At 42.8% G+C, this 20077-nt stretch overlaps 1 protein-coding gene across 2 annotated transcripts in view; it reads left to right on the top strand.

The window, feature by feature from the left end:
* LOC124287485 overlaps nt 1-20077 on the top strand; it is an 87383-nt gene that overhangs the window by 32329 nt on the left and 34977 nt on the right. Inside the window, exon 1 of one of the 2 annotated variants that reach the window (XM_046724043.1) lies at nt 19439-19705. The exons of the other annotated variant lie outside the window; for it this stretch is intronic. Within the exon in view, the coding sequence (XP_046579999.1) occupies nt 19553-19705 (153 nt within the window). The 5' untranslated portion in view covers nt 19439-19552. Of the gene's footprint in view, nt 1-19438; nt 19706-20077 lie in introns of those variants that run through there. 2 annotated transcript variants of the gene reach the window in all.

Below are 20077 nucleotides of genomic sequence, written 5' to 3'. Positions count from 1 at the left end.
ATGTGTGATCCCCATGCTTTGACATACGTGAGTAAATGTGTTTATGGTATGTTATTGCTTGTATAAGGTATGTCAACTGGTCCAGGTCAGTTGAGATTTGAAGCGTTTAGTTGTTTAAGAATGAAAGTTAATTAGGCCACGCAGTCACACATTCATGTATATGCCAGTGTAACATTTTCCTATGTTAAATATTGATGGTAGCCTAGTTGTTGAAGCGTACTCATCATAACGAAGTTCCGGGTTCGATCCCTAACATGGGTAGAAATGGGAAGCCCAGTTTTGGTGTCTCCGCCGTGATATTGCCGGAATATTTCTAAAAGCGGCGTAAAATCTCACGCACTCCCGTTCTGACGTATTTGAAACGCTTTCACGCACAAGTTTAGGTCTGAACAGGCCCTGATCCATATCGTTTTGACGTCACAGACTGGGAGCCGGATGTCCACCATTGTTGATCTGATTATTAAGTCCCTGAATCCGTGTCGGAAATGGGTCAAGTTATCATGAATGTATGATTGATATAGTAGCGTAACGATGACAGAGCGTGTAGTATTGATTTTTTTGCTCTGCGTAAGGTGATCCTGCTGACTTGCTAAATATATAATTTGAAATAGTCTGACGTCATAACAGTGATCATTTGAAACCTCATGTACATAAAAGGACAGTGAAATTGTTCACCTGATAATCACATCTGCATTTTGTTCAGCATTTACAGACAATGACGAGTGCTCTCTATGCTTGATTACTATATGTGACTCGACCCGAGATAATTAATACTCTGTTAATGCTTGGTGAAACACATTAAAACATGCAGCTTGTGTATCAGCTAACGTCATCTTAACCTATATGTTCTATAAGGTCTAAATAATCGTGATATTTGTTCAAAATCATTTCAAGAGCGAAATCTCCAATCCTGATTCAAATTATACAGAGCTGTGAATTTGAATACCCCCTTTTCTTTGATGCTATTACCGCGAATACCCATAAATCACTGTTCCATTACTTCATATCGCCACATCATGGTGCTTAAATTCATAACGCATTCGTCAGGTTCAAATACATCCAGACATAAAATCCAAATAAAATCAGGGTCTGGTTGATCGTTATGTACGACTTCATTTCATGTGACTTTGCAATGTCGAGGTTTCAAGACAATATACCGTTCTCTAAAGATTACCCCGCATACACTGCCCCGAATCCTAAACTCCAATTTGCAGTTATTAAGACTTCTCCAGCACAGTCATACGCTTTCAAGTAGCACAGCTATTTCTTCTAGGAATCGATACCTTCCCATCAGTCGCTAACAGTTCGATCATCACCTCTAATCAGCGCTTGCATGTGGTATGTCTGCTTCATCGCATGTGCTCCATTTCTCATTATGCCTAATTTACGTTGATTTCATCTCCCTTTTAGAAAAATCTCAGGGCGCTGGCCCCATCTTGCCAGGGCTGTGTCAGGCGCGAGACGTGGATGACCTCCTTTGGGGAACATACCTCGTTGTATCCAGCGAGTAATGTCCATTGCTTCTAGCTACTTGTTTCAGAACCATATAGGTCAATTTCAAGTTGTTTCACGGTGGTGCTGTCATTAACTCTGTTTTCCCCGTGTAGACAGTTACAATTGACATTTCATTTATTGGTTCCACGAAGCGTGTAGAATTGAATGAATTGCAATTGTATCGTCTGCTTTGAGTAGGATAGCATCAAGTGTAGCCCAAACGTAGGGGTGAACATCTTGTGTAGGTTTTCGTTGGGCGCGTCTCCTATTCTATGTAGTTCTGAAACAACGGTAAGTCAGCTGTCAGGAATGCATTGAAATATTCTTGGCGTTTCGGGGCATGTTTCAGAACAGAGTACAATAACAGTATATATATAGTGATGTATATTTCATCTGTGCAAGAATATACATACACATCCCTCCAGCTTCATCAACTCTACCGGCTTTGTGTACAGTTCATGGGATGTCTATTTCGGTACAAGTGTTGTCTGATGTGGACATACATCGATCTGTGTGTATGCAAGTCTAGTATATTTCAGACGAGACAGATAGCAATCAGCACTTAGATAGGCTCTGTCTTGCGTGTCAGTCAGTAGCCTATTACGGGAGTGTCGATATTTCCTTGTACTTTGACAGCTATGGATGGCTAAAATAGAACACGTCCAACCATAGATACAACCACTTGCGTGTGATGTTCATTTTGATTTGGTGTGTCTTGTTTTTTGTCTCCAGTGAAGTCAGTCTACTGTTTGATGTTGTTCTTTATTATCTGCGACCTACCCTTTAACCATTTGCACGAAGAACACGCTCAAGGCCTTGTAAGCCGAACACCCAGCTGGCGAGGTGAAGAAACGTTACAGTCCGTGTGTGTTGGGTGCTGTTAATTTTTGCTTTTGGTTTGTGTCTGGGTGGGCGAAGAGGGAGGAAGAGGGAGCAATAGTCTGTCTGCCTGTGTGTGTGTGTGTCTGCGTCTGTGAGCCTGTTTACACGTTTGACATTGTGATAGTGTTAAGGTACTGTGTAGACTGATGATCGTAGATAGTGTGCTTGTAGGCATATGTCGACGTTTGAAGGTAGTGTGTTAGTCGATATGTGTGGGTAGTGTGTATGTCGATATGTGTGTAAGTGTGTATGTCGATATGTGTGGGTAGAGTGCATGTCGATGTGTGTAAGTGTGTATGTCGATGTGTGTGTAAGTGTGTATGTCGATGTAAGTGTGTGTGTGTGTGTCGATGTGTGTGAGTAAATGTGCATGTTAATGTGCGTGGGTAGTGTGCATGTTGATGTATGGAACTGGTGTGTGCGTCGGGCGGGGGGTGGGGGGTGGTGGCTATTCTCGTGTGGATTTAGTTTGTTAGGTAGTGTGTAGTGGTAGTATGCATGTTGCTATGCCAAGGCAGCGGGTGAGTGGGTGGATAGGGATGTTGTCTGTGGGTGGTGTTATATGAAATGTGTGTAGATGAAGTGTGTGGAAGTACTACATGGAGGTCCTATGTGATGTGTGTGAATGTAGAGTGTGTAGGTGTTGTATTGGTGGTTGACGTAGTGTGGGTGGAGGTTGTGTGTGTGATGTAGATTGTGAAGGTAGTGTGTATGGAGGTAGTATGTTGAAATAGAGCGTAGAGGTAGTGTGTGTAGAGGTAGTGTGTGTGTGTGTGTGGACGTAGTATGTTGAGATAGAGCGTAGAGGTAGTGTGTGTAGAGGTAGTATGTGTGTGGAGGTAGTATGTTGAGATAGAGCGTAGAGGTAGTGTGTGTAGAGGTAGTGTGTGTGGAGGTTGTTTGTTGAGATAGAGCGTAGAGGTAGTGTGTGTAGAGTTAGTGTGTGTAAAGGTAGTGTGCGTGTGGAGGTAGTATGTTGAGATAGAACGTAGAGGTAGTGTGTGTGATAACCCGCGAGTTGTTGTTAGGATTACATCTTGGCACGGTGGACGGACTGTAAATAAATCTTCACAAAGTCACATCGATCGATCGATGGTACCAAATCCGTGATGCGATCGCGGAGGCGCCTGATAAACTAATTGGCCAGCGCAGACTATGTGATTTATTGTCTAACCAGTCATTTAACACACTTAGGGTCACCAATACCCAGTGCATGCATGTGTTTTATTTACTCGGATATTAGACGAAGGCAACGCTCACCCAAAGTTATTGGCAGGAGAGATATTGCCAGCTTGGGAAGGGTTGGGTCCATGACATTATGTAGCGTCCATTTGGAACGCAAGTCTACAACTCTGGTGCTTGAGAATAGATAGTCCGACGCAAACACCACCGGGATTGTTTGGGCACGGAATTAGGGTGAATGACTCGAGTCTGGATAGGGAGTTATCTGTATAACTAGATCTCTGCACCGCTGATGACTTCAAAAGCTCGGGTTTTATTGAAAATCAATGAGATCGCCAGAACACTTCATGATTAAGATACACTTACTTCTTTTGACAGACGATTTTGACCTAAATTAACACCTTTCGCTGAACATAAATCTCTCGTGTTCCTTCCCGAGGTGCCCCCATGTTAACGAACAGCTTTCTCGCGAGTGAAATCTAACATAAATATCATCACTGACGCAAACATTCAACAGATTTTGGTGATGTTGTATTTGACAAGTATGATATGGTGTCTATGTAACATGAGTGAAGTATCGAACGCTATTCTGGCGTCCATACACGCTTAATATATATATCAGGCCATGGAGAGGTCCATAGACATACTGTCACAGCATTCAAGATTTCACGGTGTTCTCAAGGGAAAGGGACATCATCATGCACTATGGTTGGAGATGTGTGGGAGCTGCCTGGGAAGATATACAAGGACGGTTGGATTGCTTCTGCAAGGCCTCCCAGATCTCTACTTCCCAAAGAGATAATGTAACCCACGAGACCGTCATTATAACATCCATTACGTCACAGCACATTAATGCACCCACCAGGGGCCGGTTTCCATTGATTTGCTGGGAATTACAAAGGACAAACTTGCAAACCGAGTGAAACTACACTTATTGGAGAAATTTCACCGGTTTAAGTTGACATTTTCAGTGTTCGATTTTTATGCGGTGTGTGTGTCTGACATATTGAACCGAGTTTCACACTGGCGTAATTGGGTTAATTGATTCTAACGTCAGTGGTATTGATGTCTTCCCTCGGTCATACATCACACAAAAGACGCTACACTGTTTTTGACGTGGAAATCTTTACTCGCAAGTAATAAAATGATGAGAGCAAGATAGATTATTGGAATATATTTGCAGCTCAAAATGGTGTGAGTTGTAGATAACTGTAAACCTGTTATTCCTAAGTATCATTTGTTGTGTCTCTGGATGTTTCCCGCGCCGCTTTCCTTTCTACAAGCTAACACTATGTTAACACCTGCAGGTGGTCAGTATGTACACCTTTACACCTGCAGGTGCGGTAGGGTAGCCTAGTGTTCGCTCGTCACGCCAAAGACCTGGGTTCGATTAGCAAATTGGGTACAATGTGTGAAGCCCATGTTCTGGTGTCCCCCGCCGTGATATTGCTCGAATATTGCTAAAAGCGGCGTAAAGTCTAAACTCACTCACTCATTTTACCCCAACAGGTGGTCACTATGTACGCCTTGATACCTGCGGGTGGTCAGACCAGGTAAATCGTTACATCTCGGAGCGGTCAGACCAGGGTGATGTTGTACAAGGCAACCTAAGCACTAAGACTACCTTAATTATGTCTGTGTTAAGGTATGGGAGTTACGGTCACCTTAGCGCTAAGATCGTTTTGTACAACGGCACACTGGTCAACAGTCATATCTCCTAACGGTCAGACCGGGTGTAGTCTCACGTCTCGGAACGGTCAGACCGGGTGTAGTGGCATGTCTCCGAACGGTCAGACCGGGTGTAGTGGCACGTCTCGGAACGGTCAGACCGGGTGTAGTCTCACGTCTCGGAACGGTCAGACCGGGTGTAGTCTCACGTCTCGGAACGGTCAGACCGGGTGTAGTCTCACGTCTCGGAACGGTCACGTCTCACGTCTCGAACGGTCAGACCGGGTGTAGTGTCACGTCTCGGAACGGTCAGACCGGGTGTAGTGGCACGTCTCGGAACGGTCAGACCGGGTGTAGTGGCACGTCTCGGAACGGTCAGACCGGGTGTAGTGGCACGTCTCCGAACGGTCAGACCGGGTGTAGTGCCACGTCTCGGAACGGTCAGACCGGGTGTAGTGGAACGTCTCTCGGAACGGTCAGTCCGGACCGGGTGTAGTGGCACGTCTCCGAACGGTCAGACCGGGTGTAGTGGCACGTCTCGGAACGGTCAGACCGGGTGTAGTCTCACGTCTCGGAACGGTCAGACCGAGTGTAGTGTCACGTCTCGGAACGGTCAGACCGGGTGTAGTGTCACGTCTCGGAACGGTCAGACCGGGTGTAGTGTCACGTCTCGGAACGGTCAGACCGGGTGTAGTGTCACGTCTCGGAACGGTCAGACCGGGTGTAGTGTCACGTCTCGGAACGGTCAGACCGGGTCTAGTGTCACCTCTCGGAACGATCAGAACAGGGCTAGCGTCACGTCTCGGAACGGCCAGACCGGGTCTAGTGTCACATCTCCGATCAGAACAGGGCTAGCGTCAGACCTCTCGGAACGATCAGAACAGGGCTAGCGTCACGTCTCGGAACGATCAGAACAGGGCTAGCGTCACGTCTCGGAACGGCCAGACCGGGTCTAGTGTCACCTCTCGGAACGATCAGAACAGGGCTAGCGTCACGTCTCGGAACGGTCAGACAGGGTCTAGTGTCACGTCTCGGAACGGCCAGACCGGGTCTAGTGTCACCTCTCGGAACGATCAGAACAGGGCTAGCGTCACGTCTCGGAACGGCCAGACCGGGTCTAGTGTCACCTCTCGGAACGATCAAAACAGGGTCAACTGTGACGTCCCTGAAGCTGCAGACTACATCCTTCAATGTCATTCGAATAACAGTTTCAAGATTCACCCTTGTCGCCTGGAAAGCAATTCTTATCTAATATACTGTATATTACCACAGTATGACCTGTCTTATCGTTTATTGTTTTGGCAATGAAGGATTAGATAAATCTCTCTTCATCTTTCAACATGGCGACATAGATAGCACCAGAACGGGATGTCATGCCTCTATAAAAACCTTGTACCCCTGAGACAGATCGCTCTCCGACCCAGCCTGCTCTGGAGATGGCATACAGCGTAGGCCATACAGCATAGTAAATGTCCAAGAAAACATTATCATTGTGTAAAGAGCCCCATGGGAGCGTGGACAAGACAATAATGGGGCTCTCCAAGCTTCTAGCTGGTCCGAGTTAAACTCAAGCTGGTGATTCGAGCACGTTGTTCCTGACTTCTGATCGATGGGCTGACACGACTGCTGGTCCACAGCTCCTGGAAGACAGCAATGGAAACTGCAGAAAATTGAGTCAAATTATGCAAAGTGTTGCACTTGTGAAAGTCTTCCACTTCTCTACCTCGGTAGCCTGTGAACTAAACGAATGATGATCGGAACTGAGCCACAGTTATATAATTGTTCGATTTCTTAACTATATATCAGTTGAATAGTCATTGTGTTTCAGTATGAAAGACAAAATGTTTGACAAAACAATATTAATCATTGAGATGTATGTGTTTGTGGGTCCGCGACACAATTTGATTTATCAGTAAAAGAGACAAAACCTAAAAGCAGTATCCATTCTACTATTATGACAAAATCATGAGTATGTGTATTGACTATCGATTAAGTCATGAAAACCAGGTGTTCGCGAAAAGGTGAGTGTGTCCTGCCCCACCGGTGGCGCCCGTTGTAAACACATGCAGAGGCAAGGTAAATGTTGGCCTGAACAATCTCGGAAACATACGTCAGTTGAATCGTTTTGTCCTCTACTTGCCTACCTTAATGTTGTACAGAAGACAGATAAAACACCTTCTGAGCAAGAGTGACGCTCTTTCCAATCTTCGTAGACAACAATGCCCCAGTGAGGCTCAATGGTCATAAAATGTAGACAACAAGATAAAAGCTGAATCTGCTGTCACACAGTTTTGTTGAGAGTGTTTGTCACTGCAAATTTTCATGCACGGCATTATCTGTAGAGTCACAACAGTGTCACATGACCAACACCAAAAACACTCTCTAGGGTTTATTCCTGAAACCAGTCAAATCAGGATTACCACGCAATGCAGAGGACCCATGGAGAAAAAAACTTTCATTTGTATAAATAACATTAGATCGAAGTGAAATACCTTTGCCATACGGAGGACACCATGGCCTGGGAGAAACCGTGACTGGCTTTATCAAGCATGTCAATAGAAGCAGTCGCGTTTCACAGTTGCGTTTTTACAAGGCGAATTATTGACAATTAGACAAGCAATGCTAGGTGTGAAATCGAAATGAACACAGGAAGTAGAGGAATGACCTGTTAACGACTCAAAACGTCCCTGTGTGAGAAGTGTTAATACATGATAACAGCCTCGCCGCCTCATGGCGCAGTGTTCAACAGAGAAGCAAGCCGCTGGTCCCACCATTGTAAGTCTTGTATAAATGAAGTGCCGCGTTCTGTAGCTGTGACATGGAGTCCAGGAAAGATCCGAGTTGATCGCAGAGCTCTGATTCAACTGTTGGGTCGTGGTCGCAGCAGAGGAAATTATCTCTCTTGATGGAGATTTTCAAACAGGGTTTATGCAAACTTGGGAATCGCAAAGAAGGGGACAGGAAATGAACGTTTTGATTGAAGGCAAAGAAAACCGTGAAAATTTGGCTTGAGGTTTAGATCACTGTGGGGTGATTAGGCTGAGGCGGCAGAATGGTTGCTCCAATGTACATGTACATAACATGTGGATGTGGAGGGTTTGTACTTAAGTGCAACTCGTGAGATGGTGTAGTTTCAAAGCTGATCTGGATGTACGTATGGTGATTCTGATGTCCTAGTTGATTTGGTCTGATTTTATATGTCTTTTTTCACTGTAAGGAAACATTTATTAGATTCGCTACATAGGCTTTTCCATACAAATAACTACGAGAGACTTTGTGTTCATGTGAGGGAGACATTGAGAGCAATATCAAGGCAGACGCAGCCAGGGCACCTTGGCAGACTGCCATCCACCAAATTATACAGGCCAACCTAATACAGCTTCTTTGACGAACAGCAATGCCGGGCCTTGATCCGACAAACAATTTGGTCCGTAGAGATCTGTGCTTTCTTTGAAAGGTGTGCAGGTTGAAAATCTATTAGGTCTAGAGTATTGATTATTTTCGGTTGCATGTATCAAAGCAAGGACTTTGGGCAAGATTCATTTCCATTTACGACTGTTTTCAACGGTAAATCCTTATTCGCTTTTATTCAATCAAGTTTCACCGGCCGGAAACTGCGCAGAGGAAGTAATTTGACATCAGAGAAGCTATCGCGGAGTTCTTCCTCTCCATAGAAACAATCCTACACTAATTATTGGGGTGTCCTTTTACGACAACAGGTCTCACAACACATTTATAAATGGATTAGTGAAACTGTGTTTTCCGTGAGAGAGAATCATTGAAATATTGCCACGTTTCAGTTTACGACAACCATAAACCGTCTAATGTTGTAGGGTACACTTACTTGAGGAGCGTGACACAAATACCCTTGAGGACCAGGTCCCCGGTCCCACAATCAAACTATCCGTATTTTCCTCGACAGGTACAATAAATGAGCTTCCTCCTCTCTTCCACTTTAATGAATACCGGAAACATTTCACGTCTAAATTAAAGAATCTACGTTCATCGCTCAAACCCACTGCACTATTTAGCTGTCAATACAGTATCCTCCTCTATGTAATTCAGTATAGACATAATGTACCAGAACTTAATCCAGCTTTCCACAGATTGAACATTTTTTTTTCAGTTCTCATCTGAGAACAAGCACCTGCCAGTGCCTATTGTAGAATGGTATATTGCATGTAGAGCCGCCGAGAAATGCCATCGTACACAAAGCAAGTTTAATTACGAAGCCGTTTAATGGAAGAGGTATTGACTGAACCCTTATGGATTACATATTTAATTAAATTTTCCATCGGCAACCATCGTAGCTCGTGTTTTTCTAAATTTATTCTTTCGAATATGTTTGACGGTCTGCCGCAACACTGGCAAGAAGCTGATAGCATCGTTCGTACCCCGTCGAGTGAAAGGTGGAGAACAACGTTAGTTTGTGAGTGAGTGAGTATGGTTTTATATCGCTTTTAGCAATATTCCAGCAATATCACGGCGGGGGACACCAGAAATGGGCTTCACACATTGTAACATTGTCACACATTGTGGGGAATGGAACCCCGGTCTTCGGCGTGACAATGTTAACGTTACCGAACTGTGACTGACTCGCACTCATATAACTACCTCCATGTTCACGCTAGAGCGTCGCTTGTGAATCCTGAAGCATATTTTGAGAAAACAATCTGCCACTGGTGGAAGAGTTCATATAATCAGGCCCTCTATATCAGGCCTACCAAAGAAAACTTTCCCACTGTGCAGAAAAACGCAGAAAAGCCCACATTAATCGTGGAAATAGCAACATAAACACATGACCTCGCTACTGAAACAGTAAAAACTGCAACGAAAAACTATGAAACTGCAACATTTTCATAGTTTTCATAGTTATCAGCGAACTTTGACCTCTACTGCGCATGCGCATTATGATCCGGGCTTCTTTCCAATTTCCGAGCAACCGTGAATCGCCTCGCGTAAAAAAAATATTAAATATGTCGAAATAATTGCTGTCAATTGTTTCATACGAATGGAAAGTAAACTAAACAAGTGTGCACACAAGTATCATGATGATATATGCCAAATTACACAACAGAAATACTTAAAAAGGAATGTAACTTTTGTCCAAACTGGAAAATGTCAACATGCAGTCGAGACTTCCTCTTCCATGTGCGCATGCGCAAAATCGAAGTTGCCGGCCCCTCGTTTTAGGATGCAGTGTTAGCGATTTAAAGTTGCCGTTTAACTGTTTCAGTAGCGAGGTATTATGTTTATGTTGCAATTTCCACGATTAATGTGGGCTTTTCTTCTTTTTGTCTGCACAGTGGGAAAGTTTTCTTTGGTAGGCCTGTATATATTCCTTTCAGAACACGATTAACGCCGTGACCTTGGGGACGTTCTTGGATATCGACCCCTGTAACTAGACATAACACTAACCGACCTTCCAAGCACCCACCCAGATGAATGCTGCCTGTACATATTATCGTTGTATGTTGGAACCAGCACAAACCAGCACAAACCAGCACAAACCTACACGTGGCCTTTGAAGTGTCTGTCCTGTATTCAGACGCCGGGTTTTGTCGTATGTGGAGAAGCAGTTGCGCGTCGTGAAACTTTACGTAAAAGAGAATTGTCTCTGTTTGATGATGGAATAAAGCTTAGTTAAAGACAGCCTCGAGGGCAATAGTATCTTGTCTCTTTAATTCTCCCTTGGTAATCGATACGACCAAAGTGTAACAGATTCTTACTGTGCAAGCAGAATACCTGACGTTATCACGTCGCGGAGGGCGTTCATTTGGGCATCAACGGGATCTCTGTCTTGCCTCTCTTGTGATGGATCTGTCGTAATAAGTCTAATATTTTAGCATGAAAGTAGTTTAGAAATTGCATCAGTTTGCAGGTGTATTCTGTAAAGATTACATTTTTGTCTTAGGTTCTTTGACTGCTCGTCTAACGATAGCCTTAATCCAGTCTCGACCAGTTTCTTAAAGTATGTAGACTTTTAAGTTCATATACGAATTGTTTTATGTGATTCCAAATAACCCTTCCCCTTAAACTAAAGCACGTGGACCGTGTCAGGATCACCAGGTTGTATTACATAGGTCCTCACCAGATTGTATTACATGGACCGCGTCAAGATCACTACATTATATTACATGTACCTTGCCCGGATCACAAGGTTGTATTACATGGACCGCGTCAGGATCACTACATTATATTACATGTACCTTGCCCGGATCACAAGGTTGTATTACATGGACCGCGTCAGGATCACTACATTATATTACATGTACCTTGCCCGGATCACCAGGTTGTATTACATGGACCGCGTCAGGATCACTACATTATATTACATGTACCTTGCCCGGATCACCAGGTTATATTCACCCTTCCTTAAACTAAAGCACGTGGACCGTGTCAGAATCACCAAGTTGTATTATATAGGTCTCCACCAGATTGTATTACATGGACCGCGTCAAGATCACTACATTATATTACATGTACCTTGGCAGGATCACCAGGTTGTATTACATGGACCGCATCAGGATCACTACATTATATTACATGTACCTTGTCAGGATCACCAGGTTGTATTACATAGGTCTTCACCAGTTGTATTACATGGACCGCGCCAAGATCACTACATTATATTACATGTACCTTGTCAAGATCACCAGGTTATATTACATGGACCGCGTCAGGATCACTACATTATATTACATGTACCTTGTCAAGATCACCAGGTTATATTACATGGACCGCGTCAGGATCACTACATTATATTACATGTACCTTGTCAAGATCACCAGGTTATATTACATGAACCGCATCAGGATCACTACATTATATTACATGTACCTTGTCAGGATCACTAGGTTGTATTACATGGACCGCATCAGGATCACTACATTATATTACATGTACCTTGCCCGGATCACCAGGTTGTATTACATGGACCGCGTCAGGATCACTACATTATATTACATGTACCTTGCCAGGATCACCAGGTTGTATTACATGGACCGCGTCAGGATCACTTCATTATATTACATGTACCTTGCCCGGATCACCAGGTTGTATTACATGGACCGTGTCAGGATCACTACATTATATTACATGTACCTTGCCCGGATCACCAGGTTGTATTACATGGACTGCGTCAGGATCACTGGATTGTCTTGCATTGTCATTAAAATGATTCTAGTTGCTGATGAAGGTAAGAGTGAGTCGCAGCTCACACAATATATTTCACCTGGTCGCTACTTCGGTCTACTCCCATTTGTGAGAATTCCCAGTTGTGAGACTCCCAGTTGTGAGACAGTGGAGTAGGTAATTAGCAAAGAAAACACACCTTACTCCCCTATCTGATAGAATGGATTAACCCCAGCTAATTATGGATTACCTATTTAACTGAATCTTGTGGAGGTAACTTAATGAAACTCTAAAAGATAAAGTAATTAACCTACTCAAATAAATGGCTTTTTTTTAAAAACACTTTGTGTAGGTAACTTCGTGATTATTTGAAAGAGAAATTAATTTACCTACTCAGATTTACGTGTTTGAAAAATCTAGCAATAACATTGTAACTATAATTAATCCAAATGTATTTATTAACCTTTGACTGCTCTTTCCGATCACCATAATGGCAGGCCTTCAACAAGTAGAATATATCACCAGTTCACGATAATCTTTTTCAGTATTTCAGTATCTATTGAAAACAATAAATGCTCTTCAACGAACAATGTCTTTTGTGTTAATTAACTCATTAATGAACTATGCCTCCAGCGGGTACTCTTCAGCAACAGGGCTGTTCCCACTTTCATCGTAGGGATGGGGAAGCACCACCTGTGTGCACTGAACCATTAATTAATGTGTCTCACAACTGGGACTTCTCACAACTGGGAGGACACCGCTACTTCTGTCATAGGCATATATCTTTCGATAATCATTCTGACATCTGGTTTTATTGTTTGAAGTATGCTACAATCCAGGTACAACGATAGGAAACTCCCTAATCCTGCTCCCAGTCAGCGGCCCCGCGTGCAGGCTAATTAGGCATAAAAATTATTAAAGTTTGAAACCAAACACGGAGGACGAGCCAGTAATATCAACGTACTTCGGTGCACCTCAGGCGGAAACTGAAACTACTTTCACTCGTCCGGGTTGGTTCCTTTTATGCCGATGCGGGAAACCTCGAATAATTCCGTCTTTGCCTGTACATAAATCTTCATTTACTGAGTTATTATGTCCTTAAAGAGATCGGCTTTTCAGAACGAATAGGTTGATGTATCCGCGCACCTTTGTAGCACGAGACAGAGGTAGGGGAATACAATTACACAGTCTCGAGGGAACTGTACACGTTAATCACATCTAATGGCAGTTTGACCACGTTCCTTCAGCTGATCAGGTCGATTTCGGAGACAAATTAAATACCAAGTTTATTGGCTCGTAACGGTCACATCTTGTAGGCAAAGCTGAAAGGTGTTCTACACTTCTGTATTGCTTATATGAAGAGGGTTATATCTTTGATTAGTCCAATCATGAAAGTGAATGACATTTCTACACAGGCATTGCTGTCATTGTTTGACAAGGACAAAGCTGAACGCTGTTCTACACTTCTGTATTGCTTATATGAAGAGGGTTATATCTTTGATTAGTCAACGTGATCTAAAATGCGCAGTTTCAAAATAACGCTGTTCTAGCAATTATAGATTAGCACCCATTGCTGTCATGGTTTGACAAGGACAAAGATGGACGGTTGTAAAATATTTGCACAGTATATATGACTGATTTGCACGTGTTGTATATATGACTGAGGTGAGTGAGTGAGTTGAGTTTCTACGCAGCACTGCAATATTCCAGCTATATGGCGGCGGTCTGTAAATAATCGAGTCTGACCACGTGATCAACAGCATGAGCATCGATCTGCGCATATGAAACCGATATACATGAACCAAGTCAGCGAGTGACCACCATTTCCCTCTAGTGCGCCTTTTACGACAAGCAGTCGCCTTTTATGACAAGAATGGGTTGCTGAAGACCTTTTCTACCCCGGATCTTCCGGGTCGTATATATGACTGAACGTGGTGTATATGACTGAACGTGTTGTATATGACTGAACGTGGTGTATATATGACTGAACATGGTGTACATATGATTGAACGTGGTGTATATGACTGAACGTGGTGTACATAGGACTGAATATGGTGTACATATGACTGAACTTGGTGTATATATGGCTGAACGTGTTGTATATTTCAGTATCAGTGAACGTGGAGTACATATGACTGAACGCGGTGTACATAATACTGAATGTGGTGTACATATGACTGAACGTGGTGTATATGACTGAACGCGGTGTACATATGACTGAACGTGGTGTATATATGACTGAACGTGGTGTATATATGCCTGAACGTGGTGTATATATGACTGAACGTGGTGTACATATGACTGAACGTGGTGTATATATGACTGAACGTGGTGTACATATGACTGAACGTGGTGTACATATGACTGAACGTGTTGCATATATGACTGAACGTGGTGTATATATGACTGAACAGGTTGTATATGACTGAACGTGGTGTATATGATTGAACGTGGTGTATATATTACTGAACGCGGTGTATTTATGGCTGAACGTGTTGTATATGACTGAACGTGGTGTATATATGACTGAACGTGGTGTATATGACTAAACGTGGTGTATATATGACTGAACGTGGTGTACATATGACTGAACGTGGTGTACATATGACTGAACGTGGTGTATATATGACTGAACGTGGTGTATATATGACTGAACGTGGTGTATATATGACTGAACGTGGTGTATATATGACTGAACAGGTTGTATATGACTGAACGTGGTGTATATATGACTGGACGTGGTGTACATATGACTGAACGTGGTGTATATGACTGAACGTGTTGTATATGACTGAACGTGGTGAATATCTGACTGAACGTGGTGTACATATGACTGAACGTGGTGTGTATATGACTGAACGTGGTGTATATATGACTGAACGTGTTGTATATGACTGAAAGTGGTTTATATATGACTGAACAGGTTGTATATGACTGAACGTGTTGTATATATGACTGAACGTGGTGTACATATGACTGAACGTGTTGTATATGACTGAACGTGGTGTTCATATGACTGAACGTGGTGTATATATGACTGAACGTGTTGTATATGACTGAACGTGGTGTATATATGACTGATCGTTGTATACATGTATATGACTGAACGTGGTGTATATATGACTGAACGTGTTGTATATGACTGAACGTGTTGTATATGACTGAATGTGGTGTATATATGGCTGAACGTGGTGTATGTATGGCTGAACGTGGTGTATGTATGTCTGAACGTGGTGTATATATGACTGAACGTGGTGTATATATGACTGAACATGATGTATATATATCTGAACGTGGTGTATATATGTCTGAACGTGGTGTATATATGAGTGAACGTGGTGTATATATGACTGAACGTGGTGTACATATGACTGAACGTGTTGTATATGACTGAACGTGGTGTACATATGACTGAACGTGGTGTATATAGGACTGAACGTGTTGTATATGACTGAACGTGGTGTATATATGACTGATCGTGGTATACATGTATATGACTGAACGTGGTGTATATATGACTGAACGTGTTGTATATGACTGAACGTGTTGTATATGACTGAATGTGGTGTATATATGGCTGAACGTGAATTGTATATATGGCTGAACGTGGTGTATGTATGTCTGAACGTGGTGCATATATTCCTACGCCCCAGTACATATTTAGGAAAACTATAACAATGTTTTGAAAAGAAATCTATCCGACATGGATTATGCTACCTAGCACCGTATCTTTAGTTTTGGCGGTACTCCCCTATTCCCTTGGAAATTAGCTCTCCCGGGAAATCCGAAATATACATTTTAGCCTTCCCGGGACATCTGAAAAATAAATTTTAGCCTTCCCGGCACGACACCTATTGACGCATGGCTACTACCCCGACGGTCTACGGTATATTTAAGCACGCTTGTGACCCATGTGTCTTTCTGCAGGTAGGCAGTCTGCCTACGTCATGTTATTACCCGCCATTGTGTTGTAAGGGAGTACACTGACGCACGCATTCCTGATAACATACGTGACCTGTTCCGATAGAGGGACTACATACTTAGACGTAACGTGCAGTAAGAGACACCACCTGTCGTTGTTGTCAATGATTATAGAAGCCTTCCCCAGAACCCTATCTATAAGTAAACAGATGAATGAATGGTTTTACATATTCCATTTACAATAAATTAAAAGTATGTGGCAATGTAGATCATAATACAGACTCGTGAAGGTCCGGGTTAGAACTGATCTTCAGTAGCCAATGCTTGTCGTAAGAGGCGACTGAGCGGATCGGGTGGTCAGGCTCGCTGACTTGATTGACACATGTCCTCGTATCTCAGTTGCATGGACGCTGTTGCAGTTGATCACTGGATTGTCTGGTCCAGACTCGATTATTAACATACCGCCGCCATATAGCTGGAATATTGCTGAGCGGCGTAAAACTAAAGTCATTCACTCATAATAATCCGCATATGTGATTTCGCCCTTGAAGATTTGCTGCTGGGCTTATGCAAATATTTCCCCCCAGAATGGAATGTTGTGATCTCCCTAGGACATGTTGTAGGTGTTCGTCATGATGGGTTTGAACACGCTGCACTGTAGTTATTATTGACTTGTAAAAGTTTTATTTATGCCTTGGTACTGGAAGCAAGCTTTGCACCATTTACATAAACATGTTCATATTTAACAGCTCTGGGGAAGTAAGGAACCACTTATAGTTTCCTCGCTGTATGGGAGAAACGTACAGAGAACAACTTCGGTTTGTGTACACAAATGTATGTCACGCAGTATACTTGAACTATAGAGCTTTACATCAGTAACCTCCGCGTACACACGTACCACTTGTTTAACATTCCTATTTAATCTCCTCGGCATTATATAAAACCTCAGTAACACCATCTTGTATGTACGTCAATGCCCACTCTGTTAGCGTCATTTGCATTTGCGCATGACTATAGTTGAAATACACTGGAAATACCCCGTATATTAATAGACCTGACATCAGATTACCTGACACTATACCCGATACGGGCTGAGCTGATGGATCCGACATCTGGGGGATAGCTTCCGCAACTTAAACCCTTCCATTGCTGTTTCCCAAGTTAAGAATACTTCAACCCTATAACACTCTGCTGTGTTGTGTCAATAACTCACGTGAAGTCGCATTTCCACGAGCTTAAAACGTCGCGTTTAGAATGTATAACAGTGAAGTTTGTAACTAAATCCAAGGACTGTTTTCCGATATGGTATCAGCTGTAGCTAAGTCTGGTGGTTGTATAATGCAAGGTTTAGCCTTTCTCTTGTGACTAAGTAGCAGTGAACTAGGCCCCGAATTAAGGAGCTTTAAATCTTCCACTTACCGCAACCCACTTTTGTCTTCCTAATACCACGGTTTAAAGATGGATGTATTTGCCATGCAGTGATATATTTAATACGCACCCCGCCCAATAGCCAACCTACGTCACATTCAGCGTTAGCATCTCCGCAGTGTCGGCCGGGAAAACCCAACTGTGTGTTACTGTCTCAGTTTGCTGGTATTGTCTAATGAAGCAGTACCATGATCGCCTCGCATGACCGCAGATGTGTCGTCAGAGATCGGGTATTGACGTCACGAATTATTCAAACAGTATATGGTAACACGAACAATCAAATTCCATTTGTCTGATCAATATCTGACTGTCCTACAAAACAATTTGCCGGAACTTTAAACATGTACACGGTACACACACGGATGAAAATGTATGGATGTCAAAGTCTATATTATAAGGAGCACGTGCACCTTGTACGTCATCTCCCTGTTCATGTCGGGTCAAGTCTTTCAATGGCATTTATATTAGAAGTGAAAATGTAGAATCTGGCATCTTTACATTCTCTTCCTCAGACCATTTTATTTCTAAATTCCATTAGCAGATCTACATTATAATTATAATTGCTATATCATATATCAATGCGTAATGAAATACGCTGTATGTAGGAAGTTCCTTATTTGGTTCATGTTTATCACCGTCCTCCACACGGCTGAAACACGACGTTCCTCCGTCGTCAATTTGTCGTCTTCCATTATTCCAATGGTGTATGCCATTGTGGACACATTGATTCAAAACTACATACAGCATAGTGCTCGGAAACAAGTGTCGTGGTTCTTCATAGCGTTATAACATCTCGTGTAACGAGCAGCATTCACACCAGCACAAGGTACATTAACCAGTTATACCCTTCTGCAATATTTACTCCCTTGACCTAGCCCGGATTTCACGGCCGAGTTGGCCGGGGGAATTAGCGGGGAGGCTGACCAAACAGCTTCTAACCCATCTCATCCCAACCTATATGTTGTTGTAGGCAATGAAATGTTTCGACAGTTAAGGCGATGGACGAGCGTTATGTAAGACATGTTTAGAATAGAATTACAGTTTATAACAGATGCTAGTTCGCTATACTCAAGCAACAGCTGCCTTTAAAATACATTACATGCATCCTCTTTGTTATGTAAATCTGATACAGATTTCACGGAGTGCTCCGAAATCTGTAGAAAAGGGACCGGGATATTATGAAGAGCACATTCAAACCAGCAGGTAACAAGGACCGGGTTTTTTCTCAGAATAAATAGTTTGGGCTGTGTTCAAAACTGAAATAAATTAATAATAATTTGCAACCCATGCTTGTTGTAAACGGGATAGAGTACTGAGGTTCGTTGACTTAATTGGTTGATACATGTCACATCCTTATCATTGCAGATATTTATGTTCATGATGTCAGTCACTGAATTGTCTCGAACAGACTCGATTATTTACAGACCATCGTCAGACCACTGAAAAAAAGAACTTTTAGACATCTTATAAAATGCCATATTCGTCATTAGAATATTTGCTCAAACATAGGTCTGAATAAGGGAGACAGTAAAACGTGAAGCGCATCTTCAGCACTATTTTAGCAGGCAGTTCTGTGTCTGTTAGGTTCGTTTGTGTATTGAGGGAGTGTTGTGATTTTTCTCTCCCAGCCATACCGCACAGAGCAGACCAACAGTGCTCACCACAGGGTCGTGTGGGGCCCCCCCGGGCAGGCGATTAGAGTAATCTCCCCCTGGCCGCTAGACGGCACTTCAAGCACTTGCAGACGGCTTGCGGGATGTCACAGTTTGGATACTTTGACAGTTCCCATGTTAACTGGAAATTACGGTTGATTACTGAATGAAGCTGACACTTTTTGTTCATAATGGTGATTGTAATAACACATGCACTGGCCTCTGCATACTTGTTCAGTAAGGATCCGGATAAATTTCTGAAGAGCAAAAGTCAAGAATCGGAGACCAGTAAACCAGATGCTCAAGCAGTTCCCTCCGAATGCACTGGCAATGTTTACATACAGGTTTGTGCGCATTTCACCCGCCACGTGTGTCTCTGTGTGTTGATATTTGTTAGTTATTCAATGCAGACTCCTCTCTGTAACCTGTCACAGTCGACAAGGAATGCTAGAGAGCGATCGATAAGTTTAATGGCTCTAAATTGAAGGCTGTGCAACTGGCGACATGCATGTAGCCTAAGAATATCTGAAACACCACGCTCATCACTGACACAGGAATGGTCATCAGTATTTGATACATGATCAGTAATTCAGACATTGTCATATTTTTCGTGTTTACATTCTACTTTTTGAAATTGTTTTCATATCTTTATATCATGTTTTTGTAAATGTATGATAGCTTTTACCTGGATTAAGTGATACATCTTAGAGATCTAT

This window comes from Haliotis rubra, unplaced genomic scaffold, assembly GCF_003918875.1.
Source record: "Haliotis rubra isolate DU_JTF1 unplaced genomic scaffold, ASM391887v1 Scf1108, whole genome shotgun sequence".
Lineage (NCBI taxonomy): Eukaryota > Metazoa > Mollusca > Gastropoda > Lepetellida > Haliotidae > Haliotis > Haliotis rubra.
This window is presented reverse-complemented; position numbering and strand designations above follow the sequence as displayed.